Raw genomic sequence first — 14,317 nt, forward strand, 5'->3', positions numbered from 1 at the left:
TCCGGGCAATGCTGTTTTCCTTTTTTTAATTTTTTTCTTGATTTTTTACTTGAGCTTTTACGATCCAATGTTTACATTTATCAATATAAGGCATTTAATGAATAAGTTAAAAAAAATGCCAAAATCTGTGAAAAGGCCCCTTTAATGATAAATGTCTGCTGAAATGTTCTTTAAGACTGCCGTTATGAGCGACTCCTGTGTGTGACCTTTGTAAATGCGCGTGTTTTGGGTTTGTTTCATAAATGTTACTTAATATGTTGTATATTGCTTCGCTTTTAATAAAGATTTAAGTTTTGATGTTGAAAAAATTACACGAATGATGAAATCAAGAATTTTTCTTTTATATGTCAATAGGATTTATGTCTATATATGAGTCATAATGCATGTGCGGACGACACTTTCCGCCTAAATGACATTTTTCGTTAAAATGAAGTCTCTTCTTAGCAAAAATCCAATTTAGGCGGAAAGAATCGTCCCTGATTAGCCTGTGCGGACTGCACAGGCTAATCTGGGACGACACTTTACGCACATGCAATAAGCCCATTTTTCTCAGAACGCGACTCATATGAATATATGATCGTAAAAATACGTTCCCAAACAACGGGGTATTTCGTGTTTAAATAGTTTACAGTTCCTAATGGGTTATAACATTAATTACATGTGAGCATAGGCCACATATAATTCCCATAAATTCCACTTTGGTTTTCAAATGTGAGCTTTTATCTCTATGTGCGACGTTGATATTGAGGCATTGAAACTGGTGTTACAAGCGAACAATCGTCTTGTGATGTATAACATTTTCGCCAAGCTTTTTAAAAATCGATACAAAAGTGGAATGGTAATGGCTGAGGACACACTTTCGAAAGGACATCCTGACCACGAGACGGACGCACAGACGCATACACAAACAGACGCACGGATGAATACACGGCCAGTGATTCTCCTATGTGTCGATCGCCTTCTTCTAAGGGGACTGAGCACATGAAAACATCGCACATTTTTCAATTGACTAGAAAGCCGTATATTTTAGTTTATTGTAGTTCAACTAAAATTCTAGCTAAATTAATACTTTGCTAATATATGAGATTATTCCATTAAACAATTGCACGTGCATTGATATGCACCAAAAGTACCCTTTTCATGAAGGTGTATTGAACTATACTCAAATATTTGCATCAATTATCATAAATATTTAAAAAGTGAACTTAAGATAGTGTTAAGTATGAAAGCAAATACTATTGTTCCCGCATAATTCGAACGACATGGCTCAATAAACGGCAATAAATGAGCGTTCAACAGGAACGATTGTTATTCATTGTTTAATAAAACAATATATCATTTAAACAAGTGAATACCCGCTTTTGTGTGGTACTATGGGGCTTGAAATTCATTTTGTTTAATTAATTAGCAACAATATAATCGTTGGATATAATTTCGAAACTTATAATACATAACAATTGGTTTTGTATGTAAAACGTCATTTAATAACTCATAACATGTGACAATAACATGAATGCTAATACATAATGATAATTATTGTAGAATACAAAATAGTAAACACTGACACAATGTAGTGAAAATTAAAAAAAAAACGTGCGAATGAAATGTGGATTCTGGCGGTATTAGTGACGTTGTTGTTATGGGAAGCTACCAGCGTTAATACGGCGTGTACGTTCCCGGCTGAACTGACGGGTGTATGGTACAGCACGTCATTCGGCACGTTGACGTTTACGTCGACGTCATTCACCGGATTTACGTCACCGGATTTACCAAACACGTTTGATTGCGAAGAATCGTCTGACACAAAGTATCTTGTGAAGTAAGTTACAATGCGCTATTTTGTTCTTATTTTATTCGTTAATATTCTATAGTATACATGTCAAAACGATGTATGAACTAGTGTTTCAAACAATTTCCGCAAACATGTCATACAAAATTTTTCCAACTGTTTAAGAGTTATTGTGGAATTATCAACACACTTTGAAAGAGTGTTTTGTAAGAATTAGTCTTCTTATTAATGACCATATCAAATCATGACTACGGTAATAACAATTTCAAGGCAAAAAAACATATTAAAGATGTCTGATTTAAACATTTGCTTGCACGTAAATTAAATAGACTCTCAATTTATTAAAAGGGCACCAAACGACGTTTTCGGAGAAAGGATCTACCTTTGTATGGAAATGACCGCGGTGTCTGCAGTGAAGTATATCGTCCGGTTCGAAAACAGTAAGTGTTCTACATCCTACAACATCTCACACTATATCTTATCGGTTATTTTCTATGGGCATGCTCGCACTGTGGAGTACATTAAACACGAGCGCAGTATGACGTCATATTTTAATGTGACGCTTTGAATATTCTTCATCACTTCCTAACATGTGTTTTAATACCATCTTCACCGAACGACAACCGTTTAAATAACATTTGGAACGAATATTTTATTTTTCCGCTTGTCTAACTTGTTTACATTCACGTTCTTAACAAAAATCAGTGTCCGATTATTTTTCAGACAAATGATCTTTCTACAATTGATCGCCGTTATTTTTTTTTCTTCAAATTTTTTGGCATGTAATGTTACATTTCGACTCTCTACTATTTCACATTCTATAATCGTAATGTACATTGACATATACATGTATACCGAATATAATGATATTCGTAAAATATTAAACTCCCCAAAAAGCAGCCAAAACAACCAGTCGGTTTCCTTATGTATTGAACACAGCGCGCGGAAGTGACGTCATATATTTCATTATCGCTGCAGACGTGGACAACTCGACCGGAGAGAGGTTCTACTTTGGACCCCCGGTCGGGGTCACCTTATCGGCGGGCTGCAATCGAACGGACACTCGATCTGGGGGCGAATACGAGCTCTTTATTAAGAAAGGTAATCATTAAATCTCGTACAGCGTCATCAACATCTATAACGGCGTCATCTCGACTGGCTTTATCATCGTCACCATAATTATAATTATTAGTTTATCATATTAATCATTCAAAGATAAATCGACATAATCAATATCAACACAATTTCAAAATTAGCAGCTGCTGCAGAAATGTTTGTACTATCATGCGGCATTTTCAATCAAACATCTACACAAAGATTATACTCAGAAACATTACATCTCACTAAAAAATCATTAAAAGTTTTACTTGTTTTATTTCCCGAAAAGTAGGGTATTCATGCGAAAATAAATATTCATGCCCACTAACATGTTCCTCACAGACAATCTGAGTGAAGCGCTGACGGCGTGCCCAGGGTCGCTGATGTCGCAGTTCTGGGTGGTGGTCACCAGTAGCGCGGCGGTCAACTGCTCGAACACGACACTTGATGGACAGCAGCCGGGCCTCCTCGCATTCAACTACTCGTCATGCGTGACCGGAATGTTCAACAGTGTGTACACATCAGTCGCGCTCTGAGAAAAAAGCGTTAAACGAACATGCAAAAAAGACGCCCAACATAAGCTTGTGCACCGGCTAATTAGGGACGACCCTTTCTGCCTAAACTGGATATTTGTCAAAAACAGTCTTATGTAAACGAAAATAAAAAAAGGCAGAACGTTTTGTCCCAATAAGTTTGTGCGGACTGTACAGGTTAATGTCGGACGACACTTTACGCACATGCATTAAACCACAATTTCTCATGTAATCAGTTGGCGATGTACGAGATTGAAATTGCGAGCTGTAGCAATTCTGATTGATTTACATTTTAAGTGGATGTAGGTTATTTTGATCCATGAGGTAGACATATATATGCCGCGCCCAGGGGCTTACTGTAATATTTTTAAAGGAAGACTCTTCGCGAAAATTATGTATAGGCGGAAAGTGTCGTTTCTGATTAGCATGTGCGGATTGCACAGGCTAATCTAGGACGACACTATTTCTAACATGCATCAAGCCCCGTTTTACCTGAACGCGGCTTAATATGTGTCAGTGGTGTAAATGTGCTGAAAGCCACTCGCACTGCAAGGCGTCCAGCTGACAAAATCATGTCGTCCGTACATACTTTGTGATCCCCCTTTATTTCATTTTCAATAATCAAGTTAGTAATCCATGTACACTATTTTTGCATCCATCTAAACATTCTTATCCAAATAAATTGTGTATATCAAATCATTTAGATGTGTGTGTTTTTTTAATTTAACATAACGTATCATATTTTATATATAGTATGCTAAAAATATTATACTATGTAATTATGTACGATGTACATTTATTACTTTTAAAAGTCAAAAGTTTTAGAATAAACGATAGTAAAAATATACCACAACATGTAATCTAACAGCGACGAAATAATATACAAATACATGCACACTGTCAGCACTGGAATAATATACAACTACATGCACACTATAAGCGACGCAAAATAATATACAACTTCATATACTCTGTCAAATATGAAATATAATATCCAACAATATTTTCAAGATCCGCGATGAGAACGCTTTAGGAACGCAAATTTATGCGGGTTTTTACAGTGAATCATCATACGGTTCACTGATCATCAATCATTTGTGATTTCAGAGGGCGGCATTCTCCAGTGCCTCTACAGTACCTCCTCAGACTACACCTACGTCACTCTGTACAACAACGACACGACCGTCAACGGTGTCACCACGTACCAGTTTACGTGCATGGTACGTCAGCGGTAAACGTCGCTGTCATGTCAATGGTTCGTTTTAAACCGTATCCTTAAATCAAGCACAACAAAACCCGCATACAAATACGGAACTGCAATATACTAAGAACGGTTCCATAAATTAAGTATCATTCTGGGAAAACAAGGCTCAATGCATGTGCGTAAAGTGTTATCCCAGATTAGCGTATGCAGTCTGCTAGGCTAATCAGGCACGATACTTTTCGCTTTAATGGAATGTACGCACATGCATTGAGCCCAGTTTTCCCAGACCGCGGCTCAATTTGTTTCCAGGCACTGAGCAAGAGTGGTTCCCTGCTAACGGCCAGTGAGTATCCGAAGAGATGCCACACCGGACAGACACCCACCAGCGTCACCTCGCCCGGGATATTGTACAACATGGCCGACCTGCGTAAGAGGAAAATAACCGAGTACTGATAGTCAGAACAGTCCTTTGATTCTGACGACACACGTTCACATAGTTAAACGTCCGTTTGTTCGTTCATCAAAACGCTTCATATATTTCTTTTAAATACATAAAATAACACTGCGTGGCTAGAACAGATTTTATTAATTTAATTGAATTCCAAAACGGCATACAGGTGCATAAATTATTAGTATTATTTGTATTTATTACTGTAGTTTTATGATTTCTGCAAAGTCCTATGTAAAAATGTAAGTTAAAAGATCGAAAATTACATACATGTTGTAGTCAGAATAAAACCTAAAAGGCTAGAACGCTCAAATTCTCGTTCCAGTTAACGCAGACAACAGCAGCAGTAGCAGCAACAACAACGTCCTCATCATAGTGTTATGTACCATCGGCGGCGCCATCGTCATCGCCATCATCATTATTATACTATACCTCAAAATCTTCCGCAAAAAAGAGGAGGCTCCAAAGATTCGTAAAGCCAAGTCTAAGATCTCCATAACTGATTACACGCCGCGCATGGAGCGGGTCTCCTCGCTTGAGAAGGGCGTGAATCTGGTGAACAAGCAGAGCTCAGGGGAGGTCCTCACGGGCATCATGGAGGGTCGGAAGAACAAAAAGGTCATGGGAGACGCGTATGAGCCGCCTAAGAAAGAGGTGGGTGGTGTGGTGGTAGTCGCGGATGGATTAATGGTGAGAAAATTTAATACTGTATGATTCTACGTCTACCATATTCTGTTCGAATATACTAGTATGCCATATGCCGATACGATAGCCGAAATTCTTGAACCATGGGTTAAAATAAAAACGCGTTTATTTTGAAATGATTGTAACGCAGCTTAAATGGAAAGTTACTGTTTTGAAAGTGTCAAATAAAATTTTAACTTTCACAATGTGCTAACAAAGGTTTGTTCTGTTGTGTCAGAAATGGCAGAAGCAGTGGGAAAAATCGCCCCGGCTAGACGGCTCACTGAAGGAAAGCAAGCGGAAATCCGCGTCAGCCGTGAACATTCCAACTCACGAGTTAGACAAAGCATACACCGTCGCGTCGTCCCTGCCCGAGAGCGTTGACCTCCCAGATATCCCACAGGACACGGCGAAACGGCGCCCAGCCGACGGCGTACCGGTCTTCTCGACGCGATTAGGCGTCCTGGAAAAATCCCACGCATCGCCGAAAATTCCGCGCAGTACGGGCAAGTTTGGTGGCAGTCCAGACAGCTATCAGTTCCCCGAAGAAGGTGTGCCTTCCCCGCCCGAGCCGCGGTTAGATACTATAACAGAAAACCCGTTTTCCCGCGAAAACACTGGGACGTCAGGGCTTGCCAAGTCGTTGAGGGAACATCCAGATATGATAACCGGTTTAAAGAATCGCGGAGCAGACTCGATGAACACCTTCCGTACCACGAGCACAGCGTCGGTAGGTGATATTCGATTAGGTAACTCTCTGCAGAATGTTAGTAGAATAAGTCACCTTAGCGCATCTAACGCTACGATATTCGATGACCCGGACTGGCTGTTGCAGAACGCCGCAACGGATAATCCAATAGTGACTCTTAAAAACCTTCTTCCTAGTTTGCCGAAGCAGAGGGACACAAACTGGTTTCTCAAAATGCCTAAAAGAACGGACAGCGTCGGAGCAAGAGAAGACCTACTGTATATAAATAACCGAACGCGGCGGTCTATTGGGCTGAATAACTCGGCCGATTGGGCGATGAAAAAGTCAAGTAGTCTTGAGATTATAGAACGGGAAAAGAGGCGAAGAAAAGAGAAAGCCAAACGAAATAAGACCGTCGTTCTACCCGCATCGCCACATTCCGGGGACTAACAATTAATGGTACACAACGATCATACATTCATCATCCTATTTTACTTTCATTCTGCATAGAGCTACAAATGTACCATTTTCAATTCAAAAGAATGTAACAATAAATCACGTAATCTAAATACATGAGCCAATAAAGGTTTTAACAAGCTGCTAATTTAAATGATTCTTAATCAAGATCCACATCGGTTTCCTATAATAAAAGCGATTTGTTTTCAGGCTTGGCAAATTAAATGGGAAACAACGATGCGACCCAAAACCCCATCGCCTGTCATGAAGAAAAAATATCGTCGGTCGAAAACGCCCGTTAAATTATTTCAAAATACATTCGATTACTTTAAATTAGAGGACAAGAAAAAAAACATTCCTGAACATTTGGTTAATAATATCGAAAAAATGTCTCCTGTATGCAACATCCCAAATGAATTTGTCGGAGGAGCAGACGTCATACACTATGAAAATAAAATACAAACTGAGATGCGTATTGCTGTAGACCCCTTTAACGAAACTGCCAAACCAGACAACGCTAATGCAACGAATACACGTCATGAGCTTCATAACTATGATAATCCACGCGACATTAGGCACGTGACAATACAATCTTCTGTCGATATGACAAAGGAAAAAGATCTGATTTCCATCGGGAGCACTCTTAGCAGAGATTCTGAATTAGACATGGCGGCATATTCAACGTTAAACGTCTCCGGGATATCCATGGATATAGCCGACGGGGATTCAATAAGTCTACACGCGGAGCTTTTCTGGCCCAGCGAATGGCTGTACGCCGAGGACCTGCATATGGAGGACATTTGGCGAAAGGGGGCGCGGTCGGTGAACAGCAAACGCAAACGGGACTTTCGGCAGTTCCTGGGGGTGGAGCATGAACGCATCGCTAGCAATGAAAAGTCAAATATGAACTATGCGAAAAGCGCATTTAATGAAAGGAAGCGCCGAGTCTTGAAAAGAAAGTCTAAACAACCATGAGCGTTTATGCCCGTTTAAAAACATTTATATGAGTCTGTTGTGCCTGGTTTTGTTACATTTATATTAATATGGTTTGTTGGAATGTATGTGTACACGATTATTTCGTAAGCCATGCAACTATGTTGTCTATATCTAGTATGCTTGCTTATATATTCGAAATCGTCATCGTGTACGAAGTACGACAATATATGAAACAGGCTTCACATTAATATCATTATAAACATTTACAGTTGCATGCGCATGTACATGTATATATTCATATTTGTTATTAAAACTATACGTGTTACTCTTTGAACTTACATAACTATTTATATGTACCATGGTAATTTTAATATTAATAATATTTAATCATTGTCATTTGAAAAAAAAATGTTTTTTAGATTTGTAAACACGCATTTGCCGTGTATGGTATTGATTTATTGCAATAAAAAAACAAAAACAAAAAAACAATTGATTCAAACGTTTCGATTTATCGAATAAAACCCATATTTGTTTCAGTAAATTTACACGTAACTAATTAAGATTCATTTTCATTGCTATTAGAAAACTGGCTTAATACTATCTATATGTATCCACATAACAACGGCGTTGTCTACAAGATCTTAAAACAAAGACGTCTAGTCTCTTACGCGATACATGTTCACAAAAGGTTTGCGAAACTTTGAAATGCAATACTTAACGGGGGCATTAAAGCGAAAATGAGAAACGAAACAATACCTGTCTGTGTTTTATTAGATTGAATTGTGTTTAACTTGCTTTGTGTACGTTTTAACAAATGCTACCAAAACAATATCGGACCGTTTAAATTAACGAGTACATGGGTATGGTGAACTAAGTACATGCTCATGTATGCATAACATATCGCGAAATAGACGTCTCACTATAGAAAATTAAGATTAATTAGGTATTATATATAGATAAAAATATGAAATAATGTGGGAAATAACGGCGGTCCGTGAAGATAAAAGTTGAAGCAAAAGGTCAATCGATGCTAAATACAATCCATGGGAGCATTAATGACCAAGAAGGTTCCACCGGCCCCTAAGCGGCGCCGCAAGGCTGGAGGTCACGTGACCGACTACAATCCGAATCCGGTGCGGAAGAGGCCCCGGACCAGTAAGAGTTGGCGAGACGCCCGATACATCACGAACCTCTGTCAGGTAAGACGGCAGTTTGATTGATTCACCTACGACAACCGTAATAAATTGTTATTGTCACAATCGCGAATACGGAATAAGATGCTCGTTACGCGAGAAAATTAAGTCTTGCACATCTAAATTTCAAGGCTATCGTTTCTTTGAAATTTCAATTCAATCAATTAAGAAATGTGGATGAAGTTCAATTCACAATGATCTTAGATTGTATGCAGAAAAACGACCGACTATTAGGCTACTTCCATGTGGCGGCATTGCTTTGTCATATGTTTTCAATTACTACCCTAATTCACATTAAATTTACGGATATCTTTAAACAAAAACATAAGTGTCCTATTTCTTGTGAGCAAGAGCTAACGTTAACCATGAACATAGCCCTGAAGCAGGTTACTATGGTAAAGTAGCTAGAATTGGAATAATGTCGAGCCGTTTAATAGGTACACCACGGTACATGTATTAGAGATATATAGTAAACATGTGTACCGGTATATACATATAGTGCGCATAATTATTTTTATGTATTGTCCTAGTGGTAAAGAAAAGGTCATAGACCGGACGGACTCGTATGCCACGAAGGAAATAACAAAGACAATGATTGATTGAAAAAGGGCATTTATTTTAAAATGCCATAAAAGAACTAAAGAACAGAAAACATATTTTACTGAATGGCATAATGGGCGGTAAAAACCCGCCCGCCAAAACATAATGGGCGGTAAACCACGCCCATAAAGCTATATAAGAACAGTAATAAAAAGACATGTAGCAAACGAACATATCGTAAAAACCCATTGTCATAAAGACATGTAGCAAGAGAACATATCATAAAAACACATTTTCATAAAGGCACTTTGAAGGTATTATGAGACAAAATGAAAATACTACATAAAAAATTCACACAAGAGTTCCGCGGTCGGAGATGACCGCATTGAAGCCGGATTTTTGATTTAAATGACAGGAAAGTACCTTTCGTGTTTTTGTCAATGCAATACTTAAATTACTGAAATATTGTTCAAAGGTCAAAATGAAATGAAAGTACTTTTCAAGGCATGAGCAAACCTTGTGTTATGTTTTGAATGCATGCATATACATGAACAACAATAACATTTAAGGTCACAAATATGAACTTGAATTGACAATTAGGAAAGTTTGATCTCAATTTTTTTATTAGCAAATTAGTAAGATATTGTTTGAAGTTTCCATCAATTTCATTATCAAATGTAAGAAAATAAACTTAGATGAAATAATACTATTTATTGTTTTGCTTTCACATACCTACACAGAAATCCAGACAGCCTTATGATCACTCCAAAAGGTTTCTATCACACCAGTTCTAGCAGATAGATTGGACACATAAATATGATCCAAGCTTGAATGATAGTCTGTGGTTTCACTTTAACATTTTAACATTTAAGTTCACAGTGACCTTGACCTTCAAATGAATGACATTGAAATGAATGACCTTGAAATGACCAGTGGTCATCTAAGTGTGCCTGCAAACCTTTACGTCAAGTTTGAGATTCTAGGTCCAAGCATACCAAAGTTATAACAATTTTAACATTTTAACATTGAAGGTCACAGTGACCTTGACCTTCAAATGAATGACATTGAAATGAGCAGTGGTGATCTTCTAGTACTGGCCAACCTTTATGTCAAGTTTGAAGACTCTAGGTACAAGCATACCAAAGTTATAACATGGAATAAGAACTTTAACATTTTTACCTACCAAAGTTATAAGAACTTTAACATTTTTACATTCAAGGTCACAGTGACCTTGACCTTAGAATGAATGACCTTGAAATGACCAGTGGTCATCTAAGTGTGCTTGCAAACCTTCATGTCAAGTTTGAAGACTCTATGTCCAATCATACCAAAGTTATAACAATTTTAACATTTTAACATTTAAGGTCACAGTGACCTTGACCTTCAAATGAATGACATTGAAATGACCAGTGGTCATCTTCTAGTACTGGCCAATCTTTATTTCAAGTTTGAAGACTCTAGGTACAAGCATACCAAAGTTATAACATGAAATAAGAACTTTAACATTTTTACATTCAAGGTCACAGTGACCTTGACCTTCAAATGAATGACCTTGAAATGTCCAGTGGTTACTTACTAGTTCTGGCCAACCTTCATGTCAAGTTTCAAGACTCTAGGTCCAAGCATACCAAAGTTATAACAACTTTAACATTTTTACATTCAAGGTCACAGTGACCTTGACCTTCAAATGAATGACCTTGAAATGTCCAGTGGTTACTTACTAGTTCTGGCCAACCTTCATGTCAAGTTTCAAGACTCTAGGTCCAAGCATACCAAAGTTATAACAACTTTAACATTTTTATATTGAAGGTCACAGTGACCTTCACCTTCAAATGAATGACCTTGAAATGACCAGTGGTCATCTGTTAATCCTGGCCAACCTTCATGTCAAGTTTGAAGACTCTAGGTCCAAGCATACCAAAGTTATAACATGAAATAAGAACTTTAACATTTTTACATTCAAGGTCACAGTGACCTTGACCTTCAAATGAATGACCTTGAAATGACCAGTGGTTACTAACTAGTTATGGCCAACCTTCATGTCAAGTTTCAAGACTCTAGGTCCAAGCATACCAAAGTTATAAGAACTTTAACATTTTTTATATTGAAGGTCACAGTGACCTTGACCTTCAAATGAATGACCTTGAAATGACCAGTGGTCATCTGTTAATCCTGGCCAACCTTCATGTCAAGTTTGAAGACTCTAGGTCCAAGCATACCAAAGTTATACCATGAAATAAGAACTTTAACATTTTCGAGCACGCCGCCACCCCGCCCGCCCGCCCGACAACATCAATCTATAAGCCGAGATTTTTTCGAAAAAAATCCGGCTAATAAAAAACAAACAATTCCGTTCTAGGCGGAGAAGGGGTGGCGGTGGGTATTGAAAATAATCTCAATTTATTGTATTAGCAGCTGTAAGTAGAAAATCCGAGCGCATAATGGCCAATATCAATATTGATTGGCCAAAGGGCTCACGTGGTCTTATAACTTAAGCCGATTGGTTAATAACATAGCGTGGCTGGGATAGATTATTATTGGTTAGATCGGTCACGTGATTAATCTCTATAATTAGACTAGAAGGCGAACAATCACATAATTTTTTTTATGTATGCATAAAATATTATTTATGTATTGTCCTAGTGGTAAAGAAAAGGTCATAGACCGGACGGACTCGTATGCCACGAAGGAAATAACAAAGACAATGATTGATTGAAAAAGGGCATTTATTTTAAAATGCCATAAAAGAACTAAAGAACAGAAAACATATTTTACTGAATGGCATAATGGGCGGTAAAAACCCGCCACAAGGGGAACCTGAAAGGTAACCCCGCCGCCCATGGAATTATTTATAATTATAACTGTAAAAATAAAGAAGCGTATTGTTATGGTTTTATGCATATACAATGATCCACATTGATAGCTATACACGCATAAGTTTTATATTGAAAATATTTATCGTATCTGATAAAATGCCAATAAAAGTTACATCATACAAAAACAACAAAGGACAAGTACTCTTATTTATTATCTTATATTAATATACAAATGTAGCCCTGAAAAAGTTTGGGCCGGACTGACGGACAACTCCATAGCTATATCCCTCAACCTTTAGCGAAGATAATACATATTATTTCAGATCCAGGTAGAATCTTCATAATGCTCGATCTAAAATTGTTTTATCGGCTAAAAGTAAACTCAACTCGTGATGATACGTGTATAGAAAAATAGTAAAACAATGCGGCCAAAGTTCTGGTGGTGAAAAGCATAGACATGAAAACCATAGAAACTCTTTTTATTGAAAAAATAATATTTTTACTTCATGGAGCAATTATAAATACATTGTTGCAGCAAGGACGCAGCGCAACCATGGTTGACCTTACCCAAGCCGGGCGAGATCAACAGAAACAGATCAATAAAAACCTTCCACCGCCGGTAAGCTATCATCACCACGACCACCAATCTTGTTTATTATCCTGCGATACATATTCCATGGGAAGTTGGGTGGCTTTATTTTAATTATTGTGAAGTTTACCGGTTAAACATTGATTCATAAAGCTTACATATTGAAGTTTCTATATTGAAGAATAAGTCGATGAAACTTCATGTCGAATGCTGTTCTCTTGGAATTGTTTTGCTAACTTTAAGATAACAAAGAATACATAATTGTATACCATTTATATGAAGCGAGATAGAAATGCTTGTCTACTCCAATAACATTTTATCGGAAAAATGTTATGTCACTCAGACGATGCTTACTGCATGAAATTAACATACACATTTTATGCTATCGGTTTTAAATAAAATTTCAAAAGTAATTAAATATTGAGTGTGAAATCTAATTTTTTAGAAGCAAAGTACATGACGAATGATAGGCCTGAACAAATTCTCAATTGCCAATGACGTCCATTTTTATATGCTGTTAAAACATAATAAGCTGATGCCAACATTCCGGAGATAATTTTACGATGTATGAATTCCAGAGATGGCAGAGCAAGTGGGAGGTAGACATGCGGCCCGACCCCAATGACATCAGTGCCGCCGTGAAATCCAAGACCACACTGAAACCATGGAAGAGCATGCCGATACCGACGACCGCGGAGTCCACCGATAAGAGCACGGCGGCAAACTCCCGAAACACGAGTCGTCGGGGCCGGCGACGGCGACCGCAAGACCGGCGCTCAGGTCTAGCGTCTGCGCGCTCCAACATGACAGCCGTCGAGGAGACTGAGAAATTCGAGCGTGTGAGCGTCTCCTCGATACAGATGGACGGCTTCAGCATGCTGTACAAGACAGACGCGCGCACGGACAGCGTGTTCGACATGACCTTGCGCCTGTGGCAGGTGGAACCCAAGAAGCGAGGTCTCAAGTGGTTTCTGGCGGATACACACCATACTAAGGAGCAGCACCCCAGCGAGATTGTACAGCGCTCCGTGAAACCCTACACGTCCATTGTGAAGACGATCTCGCATAAACCGATTCAACCAACCATTGTAGAAGAGGATTAGGGATATGGAGCGTCAATATTTGCATGTAATTAGTGAGACAAATAATATTGGCTTACAGTGTTCATGTACGCTCTGGATCTGAAATTATATACAATCTTCAATCTACAATTGCTTTTTAGTAAGTTATTTGATGTGAATATTGCACAACATATTTTTGCTGTATTTCTCTGCATTAATTATGATGTTTCACGAGTTTAATTAAAAAGTTGTCTGACTCCTAGTTTTAACCGATTTAACATA

At 38.2% G+C, this 14,317-nt stretch overlaps 2 protein-coding genes and 1 long non-coding RNA gene across 3 annotated transcripts in view; 2 read left to right on the forward strand and 1 right to left on the reverse strand.

Moving 5' to 3' along the window:
- LOC127878394 (uncharacterized) overlaps nt 1-8,227 on the forward strand; it is a 42,966-nt gene extending 34,739 nt beyond the window's left edge. The window contains exons 14-20 of the mRNA XM_052424920.1: nt 2,729-2,890; nt 3,230-3,397; nt 4,528-4,640; nt 4,934-5,051; nt 5,398-5,726; nt 5,995-6,486; nt 7,111-8,227. Coding sequence (XP_052280880.1) covers nt 2,729-2,890; nt 3,230-3,397; nt 4,528-4,640; nt 4,934-5,051; nt 5,398-5,726; nt 5,995-6,486; nt 7,111-7,875 — 2,147 coding nt within the window. The 3' untranslated portion in view covers nt 7,876-8,227. The remainder of the gene's footprint in view (nt 1-2,728; nt 2,891-3,229; nt 3,398-4,527; nt 4,641-4,933; nt 5,052-5,397; nt 5,727-5,994; nt 6,487-7,110) is intronic.
- A 396-nt stretch (nt 8,228-8,623) lies between these two features.
- Nucleotides 8,624-14,260, forward strand: LOC127877464 (uncharacterized). The gene is made up of 3 exons (XM_052423374.1): nt 8,624-9,035; nt 12,921-13,004; nt 13,553-14,260. Exons 1-3 carry the CDS (start codon nt 8,880-8,882, stop codon nt 14,075-14,077), a joined length of 765 nt encoding a protein of 254 aa, XP_052279334.1. The 5' UTR covers nt 8,624-8,879; the 3' UTR covers nt 14,078-14,260.
- On the reverse strand, nt 9,625-10,944 carry LOC127877465 (uncharacterized). The gene is made up of 2 exons (XR_008048450.1): nt 10,821-10,944; nt 9,625-10,488 (listed from the first exon to the last, which is right to left on the reverse strand). It is a non-coding gene; the product is annotated as an uncharacterized LOC127877465 (long non-coding RNA).
- Nucleotides 14,261-14,317: the final 57 nt, after the last annotated feature.

This window comes from Dreissena polymorpha, chromosome 4, assembly GCF_020536995.1.
Source record: "Dreissena polymorpha isolate Duluth1 chromosome 4, UMN_Dpol_1.0, whole genome shotgun sequence".
Lineage (NCBI taxonomy): Eukaryota > Metazoa > Mollusca > Bivalvia > Myida > Dreissenidae > Dreissena > Dreissena polymorpha.